The sequence below is a fragment of the Mucor velutinosus genome (assembly GCF_035048745.1).
Source record: "Mucor velutinosus strain NIH1002 chromosome Unknown tig00000041, whole genome shotgun sequence".
NCBI lineage: Eukaryota > Fungi > Mucoromycota > Mucoromycetes > Mucorales > Mucoraceae > Mucor > Mucor velutinosus.
This window is the reverse complement of record NW_027041905.1, coordinates 4,564,432-4,591,097: the sequence shown is the minus strand read 5'-3', so window position 1 is coordinate 4,591,097 and position 26,666 is coordinate 4,564,432. Positions and strand designations below refer to the sequence as shown.

The following is a 26,666-nucleotide window of genomic DNA, read 5'->3' as shown; positions in this document are numbered from 1 at the left end:
ATAGCATCATCATGGGTTCCTCTGATCTCAACTTGAAAAAGTCATGGCATCCCTCCACATTCAAGAATCAAGAAAGAGTATGGAAGGAGGAGCAAAAGCGTAAGGAAGAAGACAAGAGAATTGCTGAAATGAAAAAGGAGCTGGCCGAGGAAAGACAGCTTCAAGATTTGCAGCGTATGCAAGAAGATGCTGGCACAAAGTAAGTTTTTGAGGCGGGGTAAGTTAAGATCGTTGCGCTGACAGGCTGTTGACACAGAAAGCGATCCAACAAGCTGGACTGGATGTACGCCTCGCCTAATGCCAATCTGAATGGATCTGCTGAAAACAACATGGAAGAGTTTTTGTTGGGAAAGAAGAATGTGGACGAACTGCTGCGTGCAAAGCAAAGACAAGAAATTGTAAGTTGACATGGTTATATACAGAGAAGGGATGCGTTACTAAGCGTATACACAGCAAGCAGCTACAGAAGCAGAGGAAAACAGATTCACTTTGTCCAACTCAAATGCCAACAACGAGCGTGATATTCAGGCAAAGATTAGAGAAGATCCATTGCTGATGATCAAGAAACGTGAGCAAATGGCACTCAAAGCCATTGTAGAGAACCCATTAAAACTAAAGGAACTGAAAAAGAAGGAGAAAAAGGACAAGAAAAAGAAGAGCAGCAGCAGCAGCTCAGACCACAAACATCGCCATCACCATCATAGTAGTCATAGAGAAGAGGATCGCAGTAGCAAACATGACGAGTTCAGCAGCAGTAGGAGTAGCCGACGAGGTAGATATTCCAGAGATGAAAGATCCAGCAGAGACGATCGCAGAGACAGAAGCCGAGAGAGAAGCAGTCGACGAAGAAGTGCCTCACCTCGCCGTAGCAGATAACCCATTCTATTTCATTGTAAATATCAACAACCATCATTTTTGACACGGAAAAAGAGTGAATTGGACTCACTACACTACTTTAGCTCTCTACCAACAAAATGACTATACAAATAAAGCATCAGACATTTTACAATTTGTATATGAGCAGTATCCCTGTTTTTTTGGATCTAGTATCAGAGGAAGGAATCACATTACATTGTAGTATGGGGATTGATAGAGGGTCTTGAAGGCGTAGTATATAAGAATGCTTGCGTCAAATGTAAATAGTAGAAATTTGATCCATGTGAGGCACGAAAAAGTGATCGTCAACAGCATGTTGATGCACTGCTACCTCTTTTCTCGGTGACTTTACATGTCTAAAAGAATTTAAACAGATAATTACATTGATAGATCTCAAAATACAGCTGTTGATGTCTTATCAGAACATGTTTATGGATACGAGTATTTATGCTTCGTATGGCTCTCTACCTTCGCTTCACTTGAGTGAGAATTAACCTACGCAGCGGCAGCTTGCGCTACCAACTGTCCTTGCTCGTCTCATCAAAATACTGCTACTTTCATTTTGACCTTCCACGTACACACGAAAACCCTTCATATTATCTGTGGATCTGATTCTTATGTAATGCTCTGCATTCATACACACGCGGCTACTTCATATACGGGCAAGTATCATACTGATATTATCCCTTTTTAGTCAAGAATGTGCCTAATACAGCAAAATCTGAGCGCACTTGAGCTACGTTTTCTTGTTTTCAAGGCCGTTTTAGATGGTCAGAATAGCACCAAACAACTGCTCTCATCTGGCAGTTACTTCCTGATACCTTTGCTCAACTTTTTGAGGACCAAAAAAACATGGCCAAAATTCGACCAAAAAGCATGAGGTACCCCTCATGATTTTCATCAAAAATCAAACGATCGCGTTTTTCATCTCGAAATTGAAGACTTTTACTATGGTGTATCTTGAATCAGAATGTTTCTATCGATCCAACGTAACTCCTGAAATCATCTTTGTGGGACTTTGATATGTAAAATTTCGACATTTTGGTCAGAAACCTCTTTTCATATTTTCGTAAATTATTCAATAAGTTTATTCAAAACATCTATCTTACTTGGTACCATTGGGTGCACCTTGAAAAGCACTCCAAGAAAGCTTAAAGAAGCATAGGATAATTATCATACTTTATATAGTCGAATCTGCAAAAATAGTTCAATCGAGTCGAAAACCATCAAGATTTGGCCAATCTAGAACAGACTATGCGTCTGGATTTGAATTAATTTTGGCTGGTGGAGCAGGCAGGCAAACTCAATGCCCTTTTCATAAGGCAATACAGTAATAGATGCCCTTGAAGCGTATAGAATATAGGTGGCAAGTCATAGCACTATCGTTCTTCATGCTATTTTCTTGCATTCTATATTTAATAACGTTAGTCTGGACATTGACGATTCATGGGCTGCATAAAATATCTGCAGTAAACAGGGAAATCTCTGGGGCTCCGGGCCGTCGTTCAAAGAAAACGTTGACAGCATTGAGCAGAGGAAAGACGATAGAAATAACAGCGGTTTTTGTTGATTGATTGTAAAATCATTAACCTCATATGAATATGAACCAGGCCTGACAGATGCCTAGAAGCTTAGTTTTCATATTACTAGGGCTGTCAAAGTGTCTAGGGACTGGACATTTATTATGTTATGATGATATTGAAATTATCATTGCCAAAAAAAAAAAAAAAAAATTGACACGAGCTGATACGAATCATAGTAGACACTTAAAAGGCAAAAGGCAATTCCTCTCATCACAAGGCGGCCCTTAGTTGATTGGGTGGTTTGACAGATTGGCGAGTGATACAAGGAAAAAAGTGAGAGCTATATTTCGAGGCAACCAATATACGAACATGCATTGCAAATCAATGTATTTGGATGGCATTTCTTACAAGCTTCTTATATGAATAAATCTATCAGAACCTAGAAATGCTTACTGCTCTCCATCCCATTCTGCACATGGACATGGACAGGATCTAACTAAATACCCCACTTGTTAGCGCTTCTACGGAGATTCAATGAAATAGACTTTCTCAATGTGAGTCATCCAACCCAACTCTCTGTCATAGGAAACTTGGAAACTTGAAACATATAAATAGTGGAGAGAAATCAGGGAGAAGGTTCTCTTTTCTTCCTTGTATCCTTTACTCACATACTCTAACTACTACATACACAAAATGACTGACGCACCTAAAAAACTCTGGGGAGGACGTTTCTCTGGCGCTGTTGACCCTCTCATGGACGCCTTTAATGCATCCATTCATTTCGACAAACGTATGTATGCAGCAGATTGTATCGGTTCCATTGCCTACGCCAAAGCACTTGCCAAAAACAACATTATCTCTGAAGCTGAGCGCGATCAGTTGGTGCAAGGTTTGACCGATGTCATGGAAGAATGGTCCTCTGGCCAATTTGTGATCAAGGCTGGTGATGAAGACATCCACACTGCTAATGAGCGTCGTCTTGGTGAATTGATCGGCTCTGTTGCAGGTAAATTACACACGGGTCGTTCTCGAAACGATCAAGTCGCTACTGATATGCGTCTTTGGTTGCGTGATGAGGCTCGCAAGATTTTGGCTCATGTCAAAGAGTTGATTGCTGTCGCTGTCTCTCGTGCTGAAAAGGAGCTGGATGTCATTATGCCTGGTTATACCCATTTACAGCGTGCTCAGCCTATCCGTTGGTCTCATTTCCTCTTGTCTCACGCCTGGCTCTGGCAAAGCGATGCTGATCGTCTGGAGCAATTGATTGACCGTTTCAATGTCTTGCCTTTGGGCAGTGGTGCTCTTGCTGGTCATGCTTTCAACATTGATCGTGATTTCTTGGCCAAGGAACTCGGTTTCCGTAATTATATCCACAACTCTTTGTATGCTGTAAGTGATCGTGATTTCGTTGCTGAATTCTTGTTCTGGGCAAGTTTGACCATGACCCACATCTCTCGTGTGGCCGAAGACTTGATCATTTACTCTTCTGGTGAATTCGCCTTTGTCAAGCTGGCTGATGCTTATAGCACTGGCTCTAGTTTGATGCCTCAAAAGAAGAACCCTGATAGCTTGGAGTTGTTGCGTGGTAAATGTGGTCGTGTCTTTGGTAATATGTCTGGTTTCATGATGTCCTATAAGGGCATTCCTAGCACTTACAACAAGGATCTCCAAGAAGACAAGGAACCCATGTTTGATGCTGCTGATACCTTATCTGGCTCTCTCCAAATCACTGCTGGTGTATTGAGCACCATGGATATCTTCCCTGACAAGATGCGTGCTAGTTTGAGTGCTGATATGTTGGCTACTGATTTGGCTGAATATCTCGTTCGCAAGGGTGTTCCATTCCGTGAGACTCATCATATCTCTGGTGCTGCTGTCAAGATGGCTGAGGATCGTAAGGGCTCTTTGAGCGATTTGACTGTTGCTGATCTCAAGACATTGCACCCCTCCTTTGAAGATGATGTTGCCTCTGTTTGGAGTTTTGAGACCTCTATTGAAAACCGCAATGCCCCTGGTGGAACTGCTAAATCTTCTGTGCTCGAACAAATCAACTTACTCAAGACCTGGTTGTCCAAGAAAGATTAAAGAGTCCATTTAGAAGCCCAAGGCTCTTTATACATATATTTTATCCCCCAACTACGAAGTCTGATTCAGTCTTTTCTTGTATACATAGTTTTCGTGTGATGTAATATCATCTATTATCACGTTTGTACAAAAAAAAAATAAAATCATTTAATTTTCCATTTGTTGAACATGCTACTGAAATGATAAAGTAAAACTAACTAGGATATATTTTCAATAATGAGGGGAGAAGCAACCACATCTAACATTAAGGATGGGGATGGTGCTGTATTCATAAAAGCAAGGACTGACTCGATTGCATCAACAACAATACAGCGACAATTCTTCTTCATGATAGTCTCTGAGTATCTCTGTGTAGTCTTTTGCTAGACCATGCAGAAAGTTTCACCGAAGTCTAGTCCATTTCATTCATTTCATAGATCAGGGCAGAGCTATGACCAGGCGAATTTCATTTCGTAATTGGCTGATGACACTGTTTGAATTTTCAAGCGCTTGCCACTGGCAAATGCCAATAAAGTTGTATATAAAAGCCTCCATATACCCTTGAGCGATACGTTTTGATTTTGAACAGAACAAAAGCGAAACAGTGATTAATCACTTCTTAAATAGCTTGCTTGTGTCATTCTACATACAGCAGTTTGACATACTCTAGGTCATGAGAGCTTTATACAAAAGAATTCGTACACATATAGTGTTTATATGTGGGAAATCAAGCTAACCCCACTCAGCAACGCATATGCTCGCTGCTAATTTACATTGACAAATTGATATATACTGATCTACCCTAAAAGATACTGCTCGGCTCATCATTATTACATGAGTATCCTTAATAAACGGCCTGTAGCTTAGGATATGAACTCTTCTGTGATGCCCACAGTTGCATTTCCAAAAACAAAATCATAAGCAAGTATACGGCATACTTGCAATACCTCTTACTCTTCAAGATTATGCCTGTTACAGCGAAAATTGGACACATTCGAGCCGTGATTTCTCGCGTTAAAGTATGTTTTAGACCATCAGAATAGCACCAAACAATCACTCTCGACTAGAATTCACTTACTGATACCTTCGCTCAACTTTTTTTGGGACCAAGAAAACATGACCAAAAATTGGCCCCAAACCATGAGGGATGCCTCGTGATTTTTATCGAAAATCAAACGATCGCATTTTTCATCTCGAAAATAAAGACTTTTACTATGGCATATATTGGTTCAAAATGTCTCTCTCGATCCAAAGCAACCCCTGAGACACCATTTGTAAGACCTTCGTATACAAAATCTCGGTATTTTTGCCAAAAACCCCATTTCATATTTTCAGAAATATCTCAGTAAGCTTTTTCAAAACATCTTTGATAAATGGCACCGTTAGATGCGCCTTGAAAAGTACTCCAGGAAAGCATAAGAGCGTATCGGATGATCATCACATTCTACATAGTCAAGCCTCGTAAAATAGTTCAATTAAGTCGAAGATAGATCAGATCTGTCCAATCTGGAGTAGGCTGCGAGCGGAGATGCAATTTCGTTTTGGCTGCTAGTTGATCGTGGCAAATGTCTTTCTAATGAAAACCATGGAAGTCCTCGAAGCTAACAGGAGGGGTTGCGACGTAAACCGTACTATAGCTTAGCCTGACTACTATTGTTTATTTTGCAGCTTACTTTTATATCTGGCAGCTATAATTTTTACAGTCTGCTCATTTAAATGGGAATTTCAATGCCAAATGCAAAACTATCCAGCCTGTTCAAATGTCCTATTACCAATGTGAGCCCCAGTGATTACAAGGCGTGTATTTATCAGGGCGATAGTTATTTCCTCGCTCTTTTCCATCGTAACGAAACCAGTTTGTTGCAATATCGATCCATGAACCGGTTTTAGCCAATGATTTCATATGAGAACCATATTGTATCACACAGCAGTGGTATCATCCTTTGGTGGGCAAAAATACACTGATCTAGTTGAGGAGCAAACGCCAAATTTAAGTTGATCAGAGGCCTCGATCGCCTAATATCAGTTCTATAATTAGATCAAGGGTCGCTACATACTCAAAATATGCGTTTTAATTGAGAGATTATTGCTACACTATTTTACGTCAGAAATCAGCCCAACATTTACTTGGCACTCCCTGACCTAAAAGAGACAAGTTGCAGCGCTGTCAATCTATCAGGATCATGTTGCGCTTTAGGAGCGTTGTTGATCTCCCCCATTTCCTGATTCTCTTAAAACTGGACCATTCTAGATCAAAAAAAAAATTAAAAAAAAAAAAAAAAACTTTTACTCAAAATCAGCCCACTGCTTCAGTTTCAAAATCTCAAATTGCTGGCATGGCAACAATTTTAACCTGATGAATAAGATGTTTTGCAAATACTAGCATGCACATCTTAAATACAACGGGAGCTGATGCTTTGTACAGTCTCTACACAATTTGCTAAATGCTTTTTGCAAGTCAGAAAAACCTCCTCTTGGTTATTCTGTCAAATCTCTACTTGTGAAAGCCATAAAACGTGCCAAGGTATGCTACTAGCTGGCAAACCTGACTGTACTAGTTACTCCTGAAGACTACTTTTAGACTACTGCTCTATTGGCAGGGTTTTTTGCAATGAATATTTTTTGCATGGGATTTGATCTTGTCTAAACAGATTCAACATTTCGGCTTATCATTTAAGCAACTTTCTAGAACATCGAACGCTTACAATTGAAAGAACTCGCTGGCTTGATTGTGTAACTGACGACGACATGTATACGTATATTTCCAAAAAGTGTTTAGGTGTGCCTCACAAGTACGATGATGTTATGCAGCTTTATGAGTTGTGTCTCGTTTTTACTGGATGGCCCATATTAAAACTAGTGCACATGAGGGGCAGAAAACAGGATCCACGCTGTACAGCCCTAAATGTGTGGTGATTTCGCTCACACGCACACGCACACGCACCAACACACACACACACACACAGATAGATAGACACATATGCACACCACGTTGATTTGGTAAATAAGTCTAGTAATATCAGTAATACAAATAAACATCCTGTAGTACGCCACATTAAGCTCACACTCGTCCTATCTCGCCCCTTTTATCACACAAACACACAGGCTTTAACATTTTTGAGGGGTCAAACATCACTTGACCCACAAGTGAAATTGCCTCTTGTGCAACTTTATACAAATGAGAATGTTTTCATAGTTTAAAACCAATTAAAACAAGACTTGGACTCACAAATTTGGATATTTACAATAATAAACAAATGATATATGGATATTTTATTAAATGTTACGTCAAAAAGCAAAAGGAGGGAGGAGAGGAGTGAAAGTTATATATGTATATATGTAAATTAAGAAAGTTAGAGCCACCAAGACTCCTTTTCACCACTGTGAACAAACATGTCTGTATCTTCATCATCGTATTGAGCGTAATGATGTTGTTGTTTGTGGTTACTATCGAAATCAATAGACTTGCTGAGTGCAGCCTCTTCATCTTCTTCAACCATGTCAGACCAAGATGAACCAGTACCACCGCTAAAGAAAGCAGAGTCGAATGAGGTGATGTCAGAATGTTTGGTAGAAGCAGTAGGAATAGAAACAGGCGATTCCTTCTTGCTGTCATCAACATAATAGTCGTCTTCATCATCCACATAGAGACGATCAATAGCTAAAAATTGTTCCTTGATTTCAGAGACAGAGGGTCTGTCAGCGCCATCAATAGCCAAGATAGATTCCAAAAGACGATAAGTAGCAGTAGATAACTCGGGAAATAACTGTTCCTTGAGCATGGAGGGGGCACGCTTGAACTCACTGAAAGCAGGGTCAGCAGAAGAAGCCTCTTGCCAAGGGTTACGACCAAACATCAATGCCAACAAGAGAACACCCAGAGACCAAGAATCAGAAGCAGCTGCATCGTAAGGGATCAATTCAGCTTGCTTGTCATCATCGAAATGCTCAGGAGCGAGATAAGAAGTAGAACCACAGCCAAACTCCATAGAATAGCGTTCACGAGTGGCCAAACCAAAATCAGCAACCTTGCAAGTGACATCTTCCTCATCTTCATCATCTTCGCACTTGAGGAGGATGTTTTCAAGCTTGAGATCACGATGATAGACACCGTTAGCGTGCATGCTTTCGACACCATCCAAGATCTGACAAAAGAGCTTCTTGACAATGTGTTCTTCACGAATAGAGTTTTCATCTTGATCACGGATAACGTAATCAAAGAGGTCGCCTTGATCACAGAGTTCCATCACCATGTAAATGTAATCAGCATCTTGAATGACACGATGAAGAGCCAAGAGGTTGGGATGTTTAAGAGATGTTTGAATGTCAATTTCGAGTTGCTGAAGTTGCAGTTGTTGGAGATCGAGTCCAGACTTTGTCAAGACCTTGACAGCGACATAAGAGTTGTTCTTGAGGGATTGTCCCAAGAAGAGACAGCCGTAAGCACCGTGGCCAAGGACTTCCAGTAATTGGAATTCTTGACCGACAATCTTATCGACCATGGAGGCAGAGAGTTGAGACCAGTAAGTATCTTGATGTACCATATTGATAGTAGTAGTAGGAATAGTAGTAGTAGCAGTTGCGAGAGTTATATATTTAAAGAGATTTGTTTGCAATTTGAGTTGTGTATAATTAAGTTGATGATATGACTGAGTCGGTGTATGCCAGAGGGCTATGTCGAGATTCGAAGAGATTTAACATAGTAAGGTTGTGAGAGTTTTGTGTATAAAAATGATGATTTTTTTATAAAAATAGTTGTTGTATATTTTTATAGAATTATCGCTTTGAAAAAGAGGATATTTGATTTAATAGTCTTGTTCGCTTGGAGAGCAAATCAATAAGAAGCCATGATGAATAACGTTTGTTATATAAAAAAGGGGGGAAAGAGAGAATAGAAGAGTGTTTATACAAAAGGTAAGGAAAAAGAAAAATGGAAAAATACAGCCTCTTCTTTTATAGTTGAAATTATGATCTATTTTGATTTCTTTTTCTCGTGCTTTCCTCTGCTTCTCATTGGTTTACTCGCCAGAACAAGCAGAGAAAATGTTGATATGACGAAATTCTAAATAAAGCAACTATTTGGGAAGACCATGTTTGGCTGGGATGATTTGGGGTTTGATACATTCGGGTAAAATAAGCCCTTGCTTCTCCTGACGCTCTAATGTATAGATGGTGCTGATGGGTATCTCCTTGCCTCTCTCTTTCTGCCTTGAAGGAGACCTCATGGCTGTATGAAATCACTATCAAGATTGAGAGATGTTGATGATCAGACTTCAAGAATCGATGGGGTCCTACTTTCTAATTGGTAATCTGTTGTTTACAAGTACCGATGAGAACCGTGGGTATGCAAATTTCTCATTTTCCTTAATCTTTTTGTGTTCTTGAATGTATCGAATTAAAAATTTCAAGGAGAAATAGCAGCCCTCAAATAAATGTGAGTATTAAAAGTACATATTGCAACATATCCCTCGCAATCATCGTCTAGAATTGACAAGGAAGCCAGGAATCGTAACCGTCGATGATTGGTTAAATGTGCAACGATTCACACTTTTTGACAAAAATGAGTCAAACATGTGGCGAGAAATTATCTTGATTTAGACGGCTACTCAAAGATGATGCCAATGTAGAAATTTGTCATTATCAATCATTGTGAATAGCCAGGTGTTGTAGCACACAATAACAGAGATAGTGAATAGCCTGATATTGTTTGAGCTGATAGCCTCTATCGCTTGTGTGATTTTGCATGAAATTTTTAGATTAATCTTAGTTTCCAAAATAAGGAACTTTTTTCCATACAAACCACTGTGATGGATGGCATTATTAATTTTCCATTACGCTGAGCTTTCCCGATTTCCATGATTTTCCACTGACTTGGATTAGTAACATTCAGTTTATGCAAACTAATCATGTTGTGTAATACGTAAAACATTTATCTATAAAGCTGAATATTCACACATGCCATCTTTTGGATTACCTATTAATTCATTTCATATAACAAACACTTGATTGAAAACGGGAAACATATTGATATGAGCAATCATTGCCATGGATACATATTGGCTGAACGTTTCTCCGTACGCCTAAAATTTGCAAGTGGGGGGAGGAGAGGAGACATTCGCCTTTAATAATACAAACAATAATTTGTAAGATACGGCGTAGATTGCAGATGAAGGCATTTGCTTTTAATCCACATCAATGTTCATATAAATGGCGTGTTTCCCCACTCTTTTTTTTAAGGTTAATAGTGCTAAATGACCCATGACTAGTCTCTATTTTCTCGTAAGATTCATTAATAGTGTTGTACAGAACGATATTTGCATTTTCAATGTTGTAATTTAGGAGCACACATGAGGATCTGATAAATCAATATCTGGGGATTGGGGGGGGAGGGACAGGGTTAGAGTGGGAGGAAACAGTAGAAGATCTAATTAGTAATTCATCAACCCATCTCCTATTTGTTGCCAATGGAATACGCCAATCTGTGGATCCCTATTACGCTGTTTCATCGCACAATTTCAATCTAGAGATTAGCTAATTCAGCATAAAAGATTGCGCAACGAGTATCATCTTCCTATCAAAAGAGAATGCCTATATCAAATCTTTAAGCAACGCTTTCAGTTGTATACAACACACTAAAATCACCATTGAAATGCCATTTGTCCTTCATTTGCTCATCTTCTTACTTAGCACGAACTAACATTATTGGTGAGAGACCTTTTTATGCAGATTTAAGCTTTGGACCCAACGTGATCCCATTCGTAAGCTATACGCTGATAAGTTGTCAGAACGGAATGAATGATAAATCGTTGAGCTTATCTAGTTCCAAATTTCAATATGTGATGTCTGTATCATTCAGATGCTACAAATTCGCAGTAGCCCCTAAAACTAGATCAGAGGTCTGTCTAACCTGGATCTATTGTATAAATCAACAAGCAAATGTAGGAAGCACAACCAAATTTGACAACTTTCAAGCCTTACTATCTTGACATGTAGACCTTTCTGAGCCGTCGGAATGATGCCAAACAATTGTACTTGAGTGGCAGTAACATCCTGACACCTTTGCTCAACTTTTTGGGCCAATAAAAACATGACCAAAAATCGACCAAAAAGCATGATAGGGTGGCCAAAGTTGTTTTTGGGCGTTTTTTTCGACCAATTGGTTGCAAGAAAAAAAACGACCAAAACCTTAAATAATGCTCACCTCAAGAGTTGGGCGTTCTGCATAATTTTCTTCATTTTTTGAAAAAACAGTTACAAGTCTAGTGTAGTAAGAGCGCAATGATTCTGTAAAAAAAATACATATCTACTAGGGAGGGGCGGATTGGTGTTACTATTTGTATGTCTTTAAACTTGGGCAATATTTATTAAAAAACATAAGAAATATTTTTGGGCGAGTAGTATTAGGATCAAGTGATGGATTTATTGTGGTAAAAGTACTGTATATAATTAGTAATGATAGGTATTTTCACTACCGCTCAATGCTTGTCAAAAAAGAAGACTATCTATATATATATATATGTGTGTTATACTAATATTTCAATCATGTGGATTGAAACGTATGTAATGTGGATCATTACATCTAGCTGTTTCTTCTGCCATTGATTGCTCCTTCAATTTCTCCTCTCATCTCTTGATATACTCACGCTTCTTTCAAATTATAAGAAGATGGTGGCATAATAAATATAATCAAAACAAGTTGTAGATTGATAAAAAGGAAAGGATATGAGATCACATTGACAGCAGCAGATCAAGGGTGGCCAATGTTGTAGGGCATTCGGTTGGTGCTGTTTTTTAACCAGAAAACGCCCAAAAAACAACTTTGGCCGCCCTATGAGGTACCCCTCATGGTTTTTATCGAAAATCAAACGATCGCGTTTTTCACCTTAAAAATGAAGACTTTTACTATGGTATATCGTAAATCAAAATGCTTCTCTAAGCCCAAAGCAACCCATGAAACCACTCTTGTGAGGCCTTCATATACAAAATTTCGATATTTTGGCTAAAATCATCATTTCCTATTTTCTAAAACTGCTCAATAAGCTTATTCAAAACATTCATTTTACTTGGCACCATTGGAAGCGCCTTGAAGGGTACTCTAAGAATGTATTAAGAAGTAGGGGCTGATCATCACAATTTACATAGTCGAACCTCGTAAAATAGATTAAAGAAGTCGATTTTTTTATTATTATTTGTAAGTATGAATATCTATTGGCTAAGATAAACTCATAAAAGATATTTGGATAAAATATAAAAGGGGAGCAGATGTAATGTAAAGTGACCTGTCCTGAAAGGCAAAGAAAACAAAATTAGCTTAACAAGTTGAGAGAGGATACTCTACGCAAGTTGATCATGGCACGGTCCATTACGGACTGATTGTCGAAACCAACGCTATCATAATGATCACGCCATTTGGCACGCCAAATAGCTGTGATAACACAGGTTACGGCTTCAAACGTGGACACCTTGAGGGATGAATCCAAGAGGCAGTACGAGGAGAGGTCCAGGGAGAGGACATCCGTAGCAACTTGGCTCATATCAAGTGGCCCAAGAGGCACAAAAAGCAGGGCAAAGTAATTGGTTCAAATGTCCCGATTGGCAGGGCAAGTAAAGAGCATGTGAGTGGTAGTCTCACGGTAGCCACAATACACGCAAAGACCATCTGGTAGCTTGAAGATCTTGTACACATTGACTCTGGAAGAGACCTTATTATGAATCAACCGGAACCAAAGATTACGAGCTGCACTGGGCATTTTCGTTTGAAGAAAAGAGGCCACGGTGAGTCGGTTTACATCTACCCGAGGGTTGGTTATTGGAGGGTGATCGCGCATGCACATTGCACGAAGCTCGGTATTAGACATGGACGGAATCATAATACCTTGGTAGGAGAGCTTGTGACAATAGTAGGGCGACAGATCAACACCTACACCGGTGACAAGTAATGGCTCAGGACCAGCAGGATTGGCAAGAAGAATGGGGCAAAGGGAAGACACAAAGTGGATGGTGTTGGAGTGTACGGCCGCGGCCATTCTAGAGAGAAGGCCGGGGCTGGAGCAGGCAGCTCTTGCTTTGAACACCAAGGCCTCAGGGAGACGACTTTGTTCGAGGAAGACACGGGCAGGCAACTGACGGAACTGTTTGTGATACAGAAGACTGGGATCGGTAGTTGCCGGATCAAAGAGCACTGTTATAGGCAACTGTAACAACGTATCCACCGACAAACCACAATCAGACCAAGACGCTTCAACAGCAAAGGCATCCATCGAGCGGAGGATTGGTAGCAAGCAGTGTTGGTGAGGCAATGAGGTTCCAAAACGTAGGTCACGGAACAGCAATGGCAGCTGAGGGTGGGAGGCCCCATAGATGGCCTGTATGAACGCGCATAGCAGTTGCATGAGGAAAGCAGGAATGGGGCGAGAGACCTGATTATCCAAAAGTAAAGCGCGAACATAGCGTTGTTGCAAGATGTGCTGTTGCACCTTAATATCAATGACGCTTAGACCACCGACATGCTTTGGCAGATATATGACGGATTTCTTTATGGTGGGTACAATCTTATGACAGGCAAATTGGTACACTAAGGAAGAGATCTTTCGCTCAAAAGCGGTGGGCAGGGTAGTGACACGCAGCATGTGCCAAAAGCGAGCTAAGAACAACGAATTTACCATGTTTGCACGACCGTAGACAGAAATGCTTCTTGTTCGATGTCTATCCAGGGAGGCTTGAAGCTTGAGGATAGTTTCGTTACAGAAGACATCTCGCTGGGCTTTGCTGAACCATATAGAATATCCAAGATACTTGATGTAAGATGGACTATCCGAGTCATACCATTGAAATTGGAGACGACCAGAGAGGCGAAACAAGTCAGGACCCACGCGGGACCTATCTCCAGCCAAAGGGAAGGCGACGGACTTGTGGTAGTTGACCCGGGCATTAGACGCTCGACCATAGCATGAGATGTGGTCTTGAATGGCCTGCATTTCTGCACAATTATTGACGAGTACCAGCAGATCATCGGCATAAGCCAGCAATTTGACAGGAGCGGGCGCCACCAATTGCAGGGAAGACGACTTGACAGCAGCAGTATGGATAGAGTATCCCTTGATTTTCTCATCGTTCAGAATAGCCAGCAGAAGAGGTTCCAGAGCAAAGTTAAACAGCACCGGGGAGATGGAGTCGCCCTGACGAAGCCCACGCTTTTGAGACACTGATTCCGTCATAAACCCATTCACATTGATCGCAATCTTGGTCTTAAAGAACAGATTACAAACACTGGTAATGAATGTAGTGGGGAAACCAAACTTCTGGAGCACCTTGCAAATATACTGTTCGTTTACATAATCGTAAGCCTTGGCACTGTCAATTATAACACCAACAGAACGATTGGAATGTAATTGGGCGTCCTCCATGAGGAGTCGCAGAGCCAGACCGTGGTCACCAATAAATCGCGTAGGCATGAAGCCTGCTTGATGTCCAGTGATGACCTTGTTGGCCGCACCAATGACCCTTGAGTTCAAGGTCCTGGTGAATACCTTGCAATCAGTGTTTATAAGTGAAATCGGACGCCAGTTTGCCAGATTCCACAGATCACCCTTCTTAGGTAAGAGGACAATACACGTCTCCTGCCAGGAAGGTGGGAACACACCGAGGTTAAGGACATCATTGTACACAGCGAGGACGAGTTATTTGCAGGCAGGATGAGCCATAACCAGATATAGAATGGGATAGGAAGGCCATTTCTGCCTGGGCTACTAACCTTCGGACACTGGCGAGCTGATTTCAGAATGTCATCCAAGTCAATGGAAGATATGATGAATTCAGCATCGTCCACGGAAATTGTATTCTGGATACCTCTGAGCAACTTGTCCATAGAGTAACGATGAGTTGGCTCGGGAGAGTACAGCACATCATAGTAAGCATGAACCGCCTCCAGCTTATCCGCAGTGGTAGTACAGGGAACTTCTGTCGTTGGGTGAGTGATAGTGTCCATTGTCCGTTGAGCAAGACGCCTTTCACCCGTCTTCTTCAAGAAGCCGATCGAGTGTTCGTTGTTGTCTAGCCAAAGTCTACCAGCTTTGAGAGTGGCATTGAGAGCCATCTCATGTTCCAGCCGGGCTATAGGTTTCTCAATTTTGGGAAGTTCCTGCTGCAATGCTTCCTGATCATCTTTCAACTGACGGATGAGCTGACTCCGAGAGCTTTGGAGATCCTTGAGACGCTGTTTCCTCCAGGAGGCACGGTTACTGCAGTAAGCTTTAGTCAATTTCCGGATGTAGCCCTTCAAACGGTCCCATTTGATCTGATTGCTATCTGAGGAGTTAGCAAGGATGGTCTGCATGAAGTGGCTGATACCAGAGTTGATCTTCTTTACATAGGACTTGTAGTGCACCAGGTTGGGGTTGGCCCGCCATAACCCTTTGCCCGTGTTGTTGAGTTGAAGACGCAGCTTGATGGTCAGTAAAGCATAGTCAGTCCACGCCGAAAAGACGTGCTGAATATTATTGTCAAAGTAGAGATCCTTCAGCTGGCGGCCCACCATGATGTAGTCAAGCGTTTTAATGACCTTGCCCCGTCGAAAGGTTGGAAGAGTTTCAAAGAAGGAGTCACTGTAGTTGTTGTTACAATCATGAAAGAAAGTATCCGTAAACAAGACAAATGCTGTTGGTCGTTTGGTGGGTGCGTTGTTGGGCAAACGAAGGTCGTATTGAAAGTTGAAATCGCCCGCCAAAATCAAACGCTCCAATATGTCACCGTATGAATCAAGAAACTTGATGTAGTTCATAAGGCTGTTGTAGAAAATGGCTCTGTTCTGAGATGAATCCGCAGGCGCATAGATGTTGAGCACATTGATGGGCAACAGGTCTGGTTCCGCGGGTATCGTCAATTTTGCAAATATAATTCTATCATCATCAGAAATGTGAATCTTCTCCATGTGAATGTTTCGATTGAAGTTGAAGATGCCGCATTTCGATGTCCAAATACTTTGAACGGATTGAAATTTCAGGTCGAGCATTGCAATCCTGTCGTCAAAGTTGAGTGAGGGTATGTTGGTTTCCTGGCAAGCAAAAACATCTAAATCTTGCCCCCATAAGTATCGAATGAAGGAATCTGAGGATTGAGGATTGTTGGCTTTGAGTAGATATCGACAATTCAGAGATCCAAATTTGATATTTAAGGATTTCCTATAATTATTATGATTACTCATAATAATTATTGACGTGATGAGGGGTTGGTAGAAGCCTTCTTCTTCGAAGCCGTTCCACCGTGACGAGGGCGTGATGCCTTGTCCTTGTTGTCCTTGTGCAGTTGCTTGGCCTTGCGACGTTGGAGCCTGAGCTGGCGTCTCATCTTCTGGAGAACCTCATCCAGAGGTATAGGGCTGCTTGCCGCCTCCTTGGCCGCTTCCTCCATGTTGATATCGCTCTCATCGACGTTGTCGTCACCATCCATCTCATCATCAAGATCATCTTCTGGAGTGTCGCCCTGTTGCTTCTGAATAACCGTTAAACGCTCTTGTTCAGATTCACACACTTCAACCTCCTTGGTGAGCTGCTCCTCCCCAGTGGCAGCGACGTCCTTTCCATCCTCATCACTAGATGGAATGGGTGCTGTCTCTTCAGCAATGGAAGAGGATTCCGTGGTGTTGGAATTGGTGTTGGTTGCTTCTTGAGAAGATGCTGGGATGATCTCTGTAATGAAGGGTTTAGTAACCTTCGTCTTGTCAGAAGTACTCTCATCTGCCTTAGCAGGTGTAGGTACTACAGGTGCTGCCTTCTTGTCAGTGGCCTTCGACTGATGTGGTGATGTGTGTGTTGTGTTCAACTTGGCAGCCTTCTTGCGTTGATTCCACCATGCGCTCAGACATGTGTCTTGTAAGTGATTAGGACTGCTGCAGATATGACAGTGCTTCACTCATGGACTCATGACAGAACAGTTACCAAAGACATGATCAGTGATATGACAACGACTACAGGTAGGCTTCATACCAGTGTAGGTAATCTTGAGAGTTTCACCAGATTCCCAAGAGTTAATTAGAGGTACCAGAGGTGCATACTCTTTACCAGGAATGAGATTCAAAGTGACGAAACCTCTACCGGTAAAGAAGTGCCCATGCACAGTATGGAGCAGACCCATCTCCAAGATTTCTCCATATTTACCAAAAATTGTTGACATTGCATCCTTCAGCGTCTCCTCGTCTTCATAAGGTAGATTGCTTACACTAACCCGAACAATGGTAGCGTCCTTAGGATAGGTACGGCTGACAATGACTTGCATTCCTTTATAGGTAAACTCTTTCTTCAGGGCGGCCTCCCTGGCTTCAGCAGTGCGAAAATTGATTTCAAAGTACTTGGTGGTTTGACTGACGTTACGGATGCGAAGACCCAAGGCATCCGGGAACTGACTACGAAGTACTATCGCAAGATCCTTGAAATTAACCTGCAATGCAAGGAATTGCTCGGTCGAGATGATCACAGAGTTCTTGTCCCTGGCGTGGAGGAATAGTTGTCCCCCCTCGGTGAGCTGGCCCAGCTCGTCAGAGTTGCGAGATGTCAGATCAAATGTGTCCCTGGTTTGATCCGACTTCAGGATTTGTGCATATGACCGCATAGGATCCTTTTGTTTGGTGGCGTTGTGGCGAGAATCCGTGGCTTTTCCACCTTTAGGATCTCGTCCTTTAGGCAATGTTTGTTAATCGGGAACAGCCATTTAAAGAAGTCGACAAAAAAAAAAAAAAAAAAAAAAAAAAAAAAAAACCAAACAAAACATAGCCAATGTTAAGCAGAAAAAAAATAAGCAGGGTTTGAATTAATTTTGGTGCTTCTGGCCGACCACAATGCCTTTCTGATGATGACAATGATGATTATTAGGATGCTGATTAAATGGCGTCATGAAGTCGAAAAGACTATTGCTTAGTCTGGATACTTTCCTTTGCTTTTGTTGGGCGGTTTTATATCTGAAAACGCCAATCATCTTGGCTCACCGCCAAAATACATGTAATTGCAACATTTCGGCATGTCACGTAGTCTATTCGTTTCATTCATTCACTTTAAAAGAGGCTATTACCATTGGCTGAAAATCTATTTCGGTATGTGACAAGGCTATCTTTAAAACTTGTATCATAATATTCATTGAGGGAGAATGATAACTGCAAATCTCGTTGGCAATTGGCAACAATTTTGTTGATAACATGCTCGATCATATAAGGTTTTTAAAGTAAATGCTCAATGCCTCGAGGCATTACTGTATATACAATTCAACTGTAGTCGAGTTTAGAGTAACTCTCATTGCCAAATGCTCTCGCATGTTTACTCTAATCGTGTTCAGCTTTCATGTTATTTATCAACAGGTACGGGGATCACATATGATCTTTCAATATCAATAGATAGCATAAACTGGAATAATATCTGGATAAAATACTATAGAACTTCTCAGCCGTATTACGCCATCCATATAAGAGGGTCTCCAATGCAAGGATCATGCTTTCAGCTGTCAAGGGTCGCCATTGATTTCAAACTAGAATGGCAAAGTTTGATATCCAATCAACTACAACAAAAGGTTGACATGTCCATTGCTATTGCCCCAATGTATCGCATCTACTCTACACACAAAAGACCAATAACACTGGCCAGATCATCCAAAACGGCATGTACATTTTATATTAATTTATGTATTTTTATTTCATGAATGGAAAGAAAGAAAAATGTGATTTAACGAGAGGTGGCAGCAGCCTTGGGAGCGAAACCCTTAGCTTGTTGCTTGCTAACCTTGGCTTGAGAACCCTATAAAACACTATCAATCACACAGCCCTTTTTCAATGCAATGTCATTCTCTATGATACTTACAGCAGGGTTAGCAGCCTTCTTGGCAGCAGCAGCAGCCTTCTTGGCGTCCTTGGACTTGGAGATGGCAGCTTGACGAGCGGCAGCACGGGCATCAGGCTTTTGGTTACGCTTGGCACGAATAGCGTCCCAAGAGGCACCAACAACAGCACGCTCGTGCTTGACAGTACGACGAGAACGCTTCTTTTGGACTTCCTCAGTCATACCCTTCTTGTTCAAACGACGGTAGATGACGGTCCATCTGATCTTACGAGGGTTCAAACGTTGGAGGAAGTAAGAGGCAGCCTTACCGTTGATGAAACGGAAAGTCTATCATGTAAAAGAGTCCCATTAATATCCAAATCTACGTACAATGCTCGTTTTTCCTCCCTCTCTCTCTCTCTCTCTCTCTATCTCCTCATTCCTCTCCATCTACATGTCGTTTGTTCCTCTATTTCCAAAACACTTACTCTATAGAATGGCATGAGTCATTATATTCAACACATGTACTTTGATTTAAACTTACCTGCTATCGACACGGACGTAAGTCTTACCCTTGGCAGGATAGATCTTGTGGCCAGAGAAAGAACAAATCTCAAGCCTATATGGAGCAACGTGAATTAGTGATCATGGATGGATGTTTTTGTGTTGGATGGATCATGTTGGATCGTTTATTTACTTCATCTTGTATTATGGATGTATGGCGAAAGAGGAGGTATTACACTGTCTGTCATCTACGCTTCCTATTACCTCCTGGGCCCGCCCCCACTGCTGCCCTACAACATTTTCAGGCCAAACCCATCCAAGTTTATTCTCCTTCCGGAATACCCATTGCAGTCAATCCTATGGACCGGACCACATCGACATCCTAGCTTTCAGGTATATTTTCCATGCAATTCATATACTAGCCCTTCTCTTTCTTTAAATCAGCTCTACTTTCACTATGCAATTCATGAGAAACAATCAAAAGAATGCCGCCATGGCAGTTCGATTCATGTCGAGTGCTGCCACAAAGCCAAAAAAGCAACCCAAACTACCTCGCTATTCCCCACAAAACCAGCAAATTCTGGATGACATGATGATCCCTGGTCCTGCTCTGCGGTTTTTTAAGACAAAGAAAGAGAGAAGAAGACCAAACGGTGATAGCTTAGTATGTGTATCTGGAAATCGGATGAATTGAAGCAGTAACTGACTGGTTTGTAAATATTAGACAACATCTACTAGCATTGAACAGCTGTATACCACACCTGCTCGACTTGTTAATTACAATGAATTCGACTCTGCACCCAACATCCCACAACAACGATTAGCAGAAAGGTTGCAAAGAGCCATTTCAACCATGTACTCTACAGAAGTGATGCCAAGTCAATGGGTGACTCCGGGCCATGTTACAATTCGAGGTGTCAAAGTGTCGAGAAACTTGAGGAAATGTCGAGTACTATACGAACCATCATCCACAGTGAAAAAGGAGCGGGGCAATGTACACAGAGCATTGCAGGATTATACACCTTTACTAAGCTCCATGATTCGAAACCATGCGCAACTGAAACGTCCGTTATCGCTTAAATTTGTGTCTGATTCTCAGGCAAAAGAGATGGAGGACGTATTTGAGAAGCTGATGGCAATGGAAAAAGAAAAGCAAAAAGAAGAGGAAGACACTTTATTAAAGTAAAACTTGCTTGTACATTGGATCCGACATCTGTTCATCTTCCTTGGCAGTAGCAAATCCCAATCGATGGTTTCCTAGATCAAATACCTTTTTTTTTATCATAGATTAGAATAAATGTATATATATATATATATATTCAAGTGTTCATACCGTATAAAAGTGCTTTAAAAAGATATCGCCCAAAATCCAAGTGTTGTCTTCATCCATCGTTTGGCCAGAGACGCCCGACAGGCACTTCTTACTGCTTGGGCTCATGGGCGTCAAAAACAGTTTTTCAGGTGGAATGGATAGTATGATATTATCGAGTTGTATGGTCAAGGGACTCAGTTTCTTGACAGATTTGCATGGGAAAGACCAAGTACCATCACCATTACTATGAGCACCTTCTATCTGTCTATGATACGCAGCTGCATCTTGAGTTGGCATGATGATCAAGGTGGAACCACTGTCAATGATGGCCCTTCTATTATCAAATGCTTGCAATCCAATTTGAACTCTGTTTATCGACATCATCCAGTAGCTTGTATCGATGGCATCCACATATGTCACATTACCGTGGAACCTGCTTGAATCAGTGCTACCAAAATCGATTTCACCTGCATTATGCTGAGAGTAGATGGCAAAGAGAGGTTCCTGAATCAAACCTTGTTCGATCATTGTATACAAGGGGGGGCTACTCTTTGAGCTACTGAGACCGCTCAGTCCAAGCCCAAATATGCCATGAAAGGGGGACCCAATGAAGTCTCTGGAAATATCAAACGCATCCACGATAACTTGATCTTGCAGCAAGATTTGATTGTCGGCCAATGCCACTATATCTTTGCCCGTGTAACCCTGTATGCTTCCAGTGCCATACTCTACTTGAACCACGCCTTGCTCTATTTTACCCTCCTCCTCTTCGTCGTCTTCAGCAGCGTATTCATAGGTATAGGAGGCTTGAAAATCAAATTTCTGATGATTTTTGCATATTTCACTGGAACATTTGGAAGATACAACCCAAAGATCAGAGCTCCCTGTATCAAAGATTACGTTAAATTTTTGAGGTGGCGATCCAATGCCAATTTCACCGTAATAGCCTATATGGGAGGATTGGTTATGAGCAGCAACAAATACAGGTCTGATTGAACATTTACCACTTCCGTGATTATAGGCAGTTTGCTTTTGTTTTTTGATGAAAGAGACAGCACTACTTGAGGTAGCATTGGACATTAATGCTGATTTGTGTAATGCAATTTTGAATGATCGCTTAAGTTTTAAAGGCTGGCACTCCACTAATCCAAGAGCGACAAGGCAAACGATGGATAGGCATGGTGTGATATGAACCATAGGAGAGAAAGTGTAGTAACGCATACAGACAATGTTAATCTTACGTTATATATAATGATGCTATGTTTGTTTGCTTCATCTGGCGAGGTCTTTAAATGTCTGTCATGCTCTATATTTTCATATATCTACAGCTATCAATCCCAATGTATTTATATACTGTGCCTAATATGGTCTATCAGCCTCAAGTCGCTGATCGGTAACAGTGTTAATTCCCTACCCTTCCCAGTATATATCACATGTCTTTTTCTTCCTGCTGTAATGGTTAAGTAGAGTAAAACTGCCGAGGTTTAATAGTGGATTTTATCATCACTCCCGCCATGACAGTAATGGCGCACTCCATCCGCGGCTTTTTATATAAAGGTGAAGCCGTCTGTATCATTATAGAAACTTGATGATATTTCATGCGACATTGAGATACGTCATTGCCTTTGGAATGAATAAGTGATTTGAATACGTATGGTATTTGGCACTTTGTATTTCAAATTGATCAAGAACTATCAACTTGTACTCAAAGACGGCAACTTCTGGAAAGGAGCCTTCAGTGGAAATGTCGAGGACATCGAATCCGTGATTCGGCACATTGCACCCAAGCACAGACCCAGATGCTGCAGATTGTTTTAGAAAATTGAACGTCATCGACATACAACTTGATAACAAACTTTTGTACTGACCCTTCACAACTGAGTGACTCAATTGAAAAAATTGTTCAAAAGCTAACGCATGGCATCATTACAATAAAAGAAGAAAACTGGCTGTTGGTAACCCCAGGTGGAAACTTAGGTAAAAAAAAGTACAAAGGTCGACGATGTAGTGGTTGCGACAAAATTCAATGAAAAACCTAACATAATCAACATTGTATTTGATGAGTTGGCTGAAGGAAGAGACAGCTATTGTGAGCTGCATTTGTTGCGCTGCAAGTATGAAGCACTGGTGGCAGGCGCTATCCACAAGAGCAAAAATGGCTTTAATGCCTCCTTTGAAGTTTCCGCACCCACTGACCTGGTCAACAGCACAGAATTGCTATTGTCTTCACCTGCAACACTTGCTCCTAGCATACGTTTCCCACGTATTTTATGCAGCTACAGAAAGAACAGCAGCATGAACAATTGGTGTGTGAAATCACAACGATTTTTCAATGAAGAATTTAGCATTCGTTGCTTCGTCTCCTATTCAAGCATTTGTGCAGAGCTGATCCACGTCGCAAGTGGTCAATATAGCTTAATGGTCCAGATATTCAGGGGCTTATTGGATTCCTTGAATGCCATATACTACTGAAGCGACCTTGCTCTCCAACAGCCAACCACAAACAAGGCGGTTACTGCTTGTCCTTGAGAGATTGAGTAGCTTTTCAGTCAAGCAACAGAAGCCATCTCAAGACAAGGGATGATTAATGGAGGGAATTTTAAATCTTGTTATCATCACAGACACCATGTTGGTGAATCTCTACAATAAAAGAACCTACTGATAGCCTCACTTTTTCCAATTCTGTTGCACAGTTCCAATGTGTTCAATAAAATGTAACGACCCCTCCATCAAGACGCAACCTGTTGTCCAAAATCATGTCATAATGAAAGGCCATTTTAGTTCTTGTATTACCCTCGTCAAGATAACGTCATGTCTAATGCAAACAGAATCATTATGTGTGTGTGTGTGTATGTACATGTTGCGTATTTTATTTCACAAACGTTGGTATAAATGATGTTGTGTATCCAGAGTGTATATATTGTCTAGATGATGTGAATCTCATTTTGTGTGGTTTCGTGGTAAAAGAAGCCAACGCCTAGACGGTACTTTCCTTTTGGCACATCTTGAGTTACAGTCCAGGTGTATAGGTAGTCTCGAATCGAGATCTCAGTGTCTATGATGTGTGTGTAATCTTGTGTGCGCGTTGATTCGATAGGCAAAAGTCCAACTATTGTGTTTGTACAATCTTGAGTAAAATAGCACATCAAACTAACCACAGGCTATACTTTACCATCAGTTTTTGCGGTTTTAGCAGATGCGTATCCGTACAATGGAAAGCGTACACCAGGTGCTAGAGTCCTATAAACAGGATTTTTAGCCTCTTGTGCGTTGTTTCAAGAGTGTAAACAGCCGGGATGCTTACCACTGAATTTGCAGCGTATCGCCATGTCGTAGGGTGATTGGGGCATTTGGTTTGTCTATGGTTTGGATAGTAAATGGTGAGCTGCGCTCACTCAGGTAAGCATGTACGTTAAATGTAAAGCAGACTATAAAGAAAAAGATATTAAAACAAAAAGACTTCATTGAAAGGAATTGAGAAAAAGAAAGAGATGTGTCAGTGAGGCAAAAGCAAGGGATCGAGATTTGTCTTTTATAAGAGATCGTAGTGTAACCGAGACATTTGTGCTACTAATCCCGATTCCGAGCAGTTGTGTATGCTCAGAACATGCTTACTGTACTGATATCAATCATTTAAGAGCAAAAGAAGCGTCAGTTAGTTTATATAGATAAAATAGGCGGGCTACCTGATACCATCTTTTTTTTTCCATTCACTCGACTGTAAATGTTAAAATAAGCACTCATCGATTCAATCCTAGCTCTCGCTACTTGGCTAATATTACTCAGTGATGAAACCAAAGATAAAAGCTATTTAGGTTCTGACATAATAGAACCCTGAATATGAATGAGCCAGCACCATTATATGGTGTCATGTTATGGATGTTTAGTGTATGTCTCGACTGAAATTATGAATCTGGATATGATAGAAGTTCGAATGATAATTAGCTATTTTCGAGAATATGATCATATCAATGGCAGTGCTACATTTGAGCTGTTTAATAATAGTGCTTGATTAAGAGAATCTTTTTTTCATTGTGAAATAGTATCCAGCGGTTCAATGATGAAGATATGCTTCTCAGGTAGCACGATTATGGGCATTTCACATCAATATTGCATGAATTCAAAGCCACCACATGTATGATTTTGACGTGTTGGCTAAGCAATGTTGTTCATTCTGGCAAACCATTCAAATGTCTTTTTTTTTATGAAATTAAAAATCCAAGATCAAAATGGCATAAAATTAAGATACTTGATCTGATAGTATAATCTGAGGCAGAGCTATACATATCAAGAATCATTCAGTTACTATTTTTCCTTTTTTTTGGCCCCATCTCCCATGGACTGCCTCTAAAATTAGGCACACAAGCAACTCTTCTTTCAATTTTTTCTCCCCTTCTCACTCATTACACACAACAACAAGCAACACAAAATGACTGATCAAAAGCGTGGATACATCATTGAACATATGGAAGACGCCATGCATGAATGGTGTGCTTTGGAATATAAGCACATGCTTCAAAACATCGGTCCTGATCACTTATACTTCACTTCATTGACAGACAAATGTTTAAATGAAGGCATGCCAGAGGAAGTCAAAACCGCCAAATGCTACCAAGTAGACGTTTTAAATTTGCCTGGTGTCAAGCCAGAGGAAATCTGTTTATTGGATCCTGCCGGCACCTCTGAATTAGCTCCTGAAGATGGTGATAAGTTTAAATATTTCTTGTTTGGTGGTATTTTGGGTGATCACCCTCCTAGAGGTTAGTGTGTTATTGGATTTGCTCTCATGAAATGGACGTACACTGACGATGAAGGATGCTAGATCGCACTGGAGAGTTGCGTAAGTTGGGTTTTGCTGGCAGACGTCTTGGTCCAGTTCAAATGACCACTGATACTGCCGTCAATGTTACCAGAAAAGTAGTTGAGGACAAGAGTAAGTTGGTAGCCACATCATATACAACATTAGACAGGTGATCTGATTTGTTCATGTTCATAGTTCCTTTGGATGAAGTCCCTTACATTGATTACCCTGAGATCTTCTTTTCTCGCCATGAGTCTGTCACCATGCCATTCAGATATATTGCAGAAACTAAGGCCATCACTACCAAAGATGGCGAGCAAAAGACCATCAAGAAGCCTTTGATGCCTCCTGGCATGTTGGAATTGCTCAAGAAGGATAATGAAATGACTCTTGATTTTTAACTTAATATACAACCGTAATTATATACATACTACCTCAACATTGCTATTAAAATATTTCAAACCTTGTATTTAAATGTAAAGAGATGCTAGTAAAGTAATGGGCTTTTCTCTCGACAATTGATGATAATGATGCCTTATTCTGTATATTATTGAAAAGGCTGAATGCATCTCAATGTCTGTCTATATTATCCAAAGATCCCGCATTTGATTCTATCCCAAAGCCAGCCTTTTGTTTAGCAGATGTTGGATCTATAGTGGAAGGGTCTTGACAAGTCTAACTGATAAAGAAACAAAGATTACCATCACCTTTGGTTGAATCTAACTTGCCTCCTGTGGTACTTGACTATGTAAAAAAAAAAAAAAAAAAAAAAAAAAAAAAAAAGTAGC

General features: G+C 40.9%; 10 protein-coding genes across 10 annotated transcripts; 4 read left to right on the top strand and 6 right to left on the bottom strand.

Moving 5' to 3' along the window:
* Positions 1–11: 11 nt before the first annotated feature.
* On the top strand, positions 12–876 carry ATC70_001690 (uncharacterized protein; the record flags this gene model as incomplete). Its single annotated transcript, XM_064821083.1, has 3 exons — positions 12–199; positions 257–398; positions 454–876. 3 exons carry the CDS (start codon positions 12–14, stop codon positions 874–876), a joined length of 753 nt encoding a protein of 250 aa, XP_064685003.1.
* Positions 877–3,092: 2,216 nt separating this feature from the next.
* Positions 3,093–4,484, top strand: CLA4_1 (Protein kinase; the record flags this gene model as incomplete). Its single annotated transcript, XM_064821082.1, has 1 exon — positions 3,093–4,484. The coding sequence occupies one exon, from the start codon at positions 3,093–3,095 to the stop codon at positions 4,482–4,484; it is 1,392 nt and encodes a 463-aa protein (XP_064685002.1).
* Positions 4,485–7,816: 3,332 nt separating this feature from the next.
* On the bottom strand, positions 7,817–9,007 carry ATC70_001688 (uncharacterized protein; the record flags this gene model as incomplete). Its single annotated transcript, XM_064821081.1, has 1 exon — positions 7,817–9,007. The coding sequence occupies one exon, from the start codon at positions 9,005–9,007 to the stop codon at positions 7,817–7,819; it is 1,191 nt and encodes a 396-aa protein (XP_064685001.1).
* A 4,035-nt stretch (positions 9,008–13,042) lies between these two features.
* NUF2 (kinetochore-associated Ndc80 complex subunit nuf2) lies at positions 13,043–16,473 on the bottom strand (the record flags this gene model as incomplete). Its single annotated transcript, XM_064821080.1, has 2 exons — positions 13,043–14,992; positions 15,217–16,473. The coding sequence occupies 2 exons, from the start codon at positions 16,471–16,473 to the stop codon at positions 13,043–13,045; spliced, it is 3,207 nt and encodes a 1,068-aa protein (XP_064685000.1).
* A 197-nt stretch (positions 16,474–16,670) lies between these two features.
* On the bottom strand, positions 16,671–18,068 carry ATC70_001686 (uncharacterized protein; the record flags this gene model as incomplete). Its single annotated transcript, XM_064821079.1, has 2 exons — positions 16,671–17,329; positions 17,399–18,068. 2 exons carry the CDS (start codon positions 18,066–18,068, stop codon positions 16,671–16,673), a joined length of 1,329 nt encoding a protein of 442 aa, XP_064684999.1.
* A 1,100-nt stretch (positions 18,069–19,168) lies between these two features.
* On the bottom strand, positions 19,169–19,963 carry GTS1_1 (Protein gts1; the record flags this gene model as incomplete). Its single annotated transcript, XM_064821078.1, has 5 exons — positions 19,169–19,240; positions 19,304–19,609; positions 19,744–19,750; positions 19,806–19,880; positions 19,959–19,963. The coding sequence occupies 5 exons, from the start codon at positions 19,961–19,963 to the stop codon at positions 19,169–19,171; spliced, it is 465 nt and encodes a 154-aa protein (XP_064684998.1).
* A 259-nt stretch (positions 19,964–20,222) lies between these two features.
* On the top strand, positions 20,223–20,951 carry ATC70_001684 (Phospholipase; the record flags this gene model as incomplete). Its single annotated transcript, XM_064821077.1, has 2 exons — positions 20,223–20,429; positions 20,490–20,951. 2 exons carry the CDS (start codon positions 20,223–20,225, stop codon positions 20,949–20,951), a joined length of 669 nt encoding a protein of 222 aa, XP_064684997.1.
* A 141-nt stretch (positions 20,952–21,092) lies between these two features.
* ATC70_001683 (uncharacterized protein) lies at positions 21,093–22,157 on the bottom strand (the record flags this gene model as incomplete). The annotated part of the gene is made up of 2 exons (XM_064821076.1): positions 21,093–22,024; positions 22,082–22,157. The coding sequence occupies 2 exons, from the start codon at positions 22,155–22,157 to the stop codon at positions 21,093–21,095; spliced, it is 1,008 nt and encodes a 335-aa protein (XP_064684996.1).
* A 1,844-nt stretch (positions 22,158–24,001) lies between these two features.
* Positions 24,002–24,542, bottom strand: ATC70_001682 (uncharacterized protein; the record flags this gene model as incomplete). The annotated part of the gene is made up of 3 exons (XM_064821075.1): positions 24,002–24,186; positions 24,250–24,317; positions 24,382–24,542. 3 exons carry the CDS (start codon positions 24,540–24,542, stop codon positions 24,002–24,004), a joined length of 414 nt encoding a protein of 137 aa, XP_064684995.1.
* Positions 24,543–25,506: 964 nt separating this feature from the next.
* Positions 25,507–26,279, top strand: ATC70_001681 (uncharacterized protein; the record flags this gene model as incomplete). The annotated part of the gene is made up of 3 exons (XM_064821074.1): positions 25,507–25,837; positions 25,900–26,010; positions 26,074–26,279. The coding sequence occupies 3 exons, from the start codon at positions 25,507–25,509 to the stop codon at positions 26,277–26,279; spliced, it is 648 nt and encodes a 215-aa protein (XP_064684994.1).
* Between the last annotated feature and the right edge of the window lie 387 nt (positions 26,280–26,666).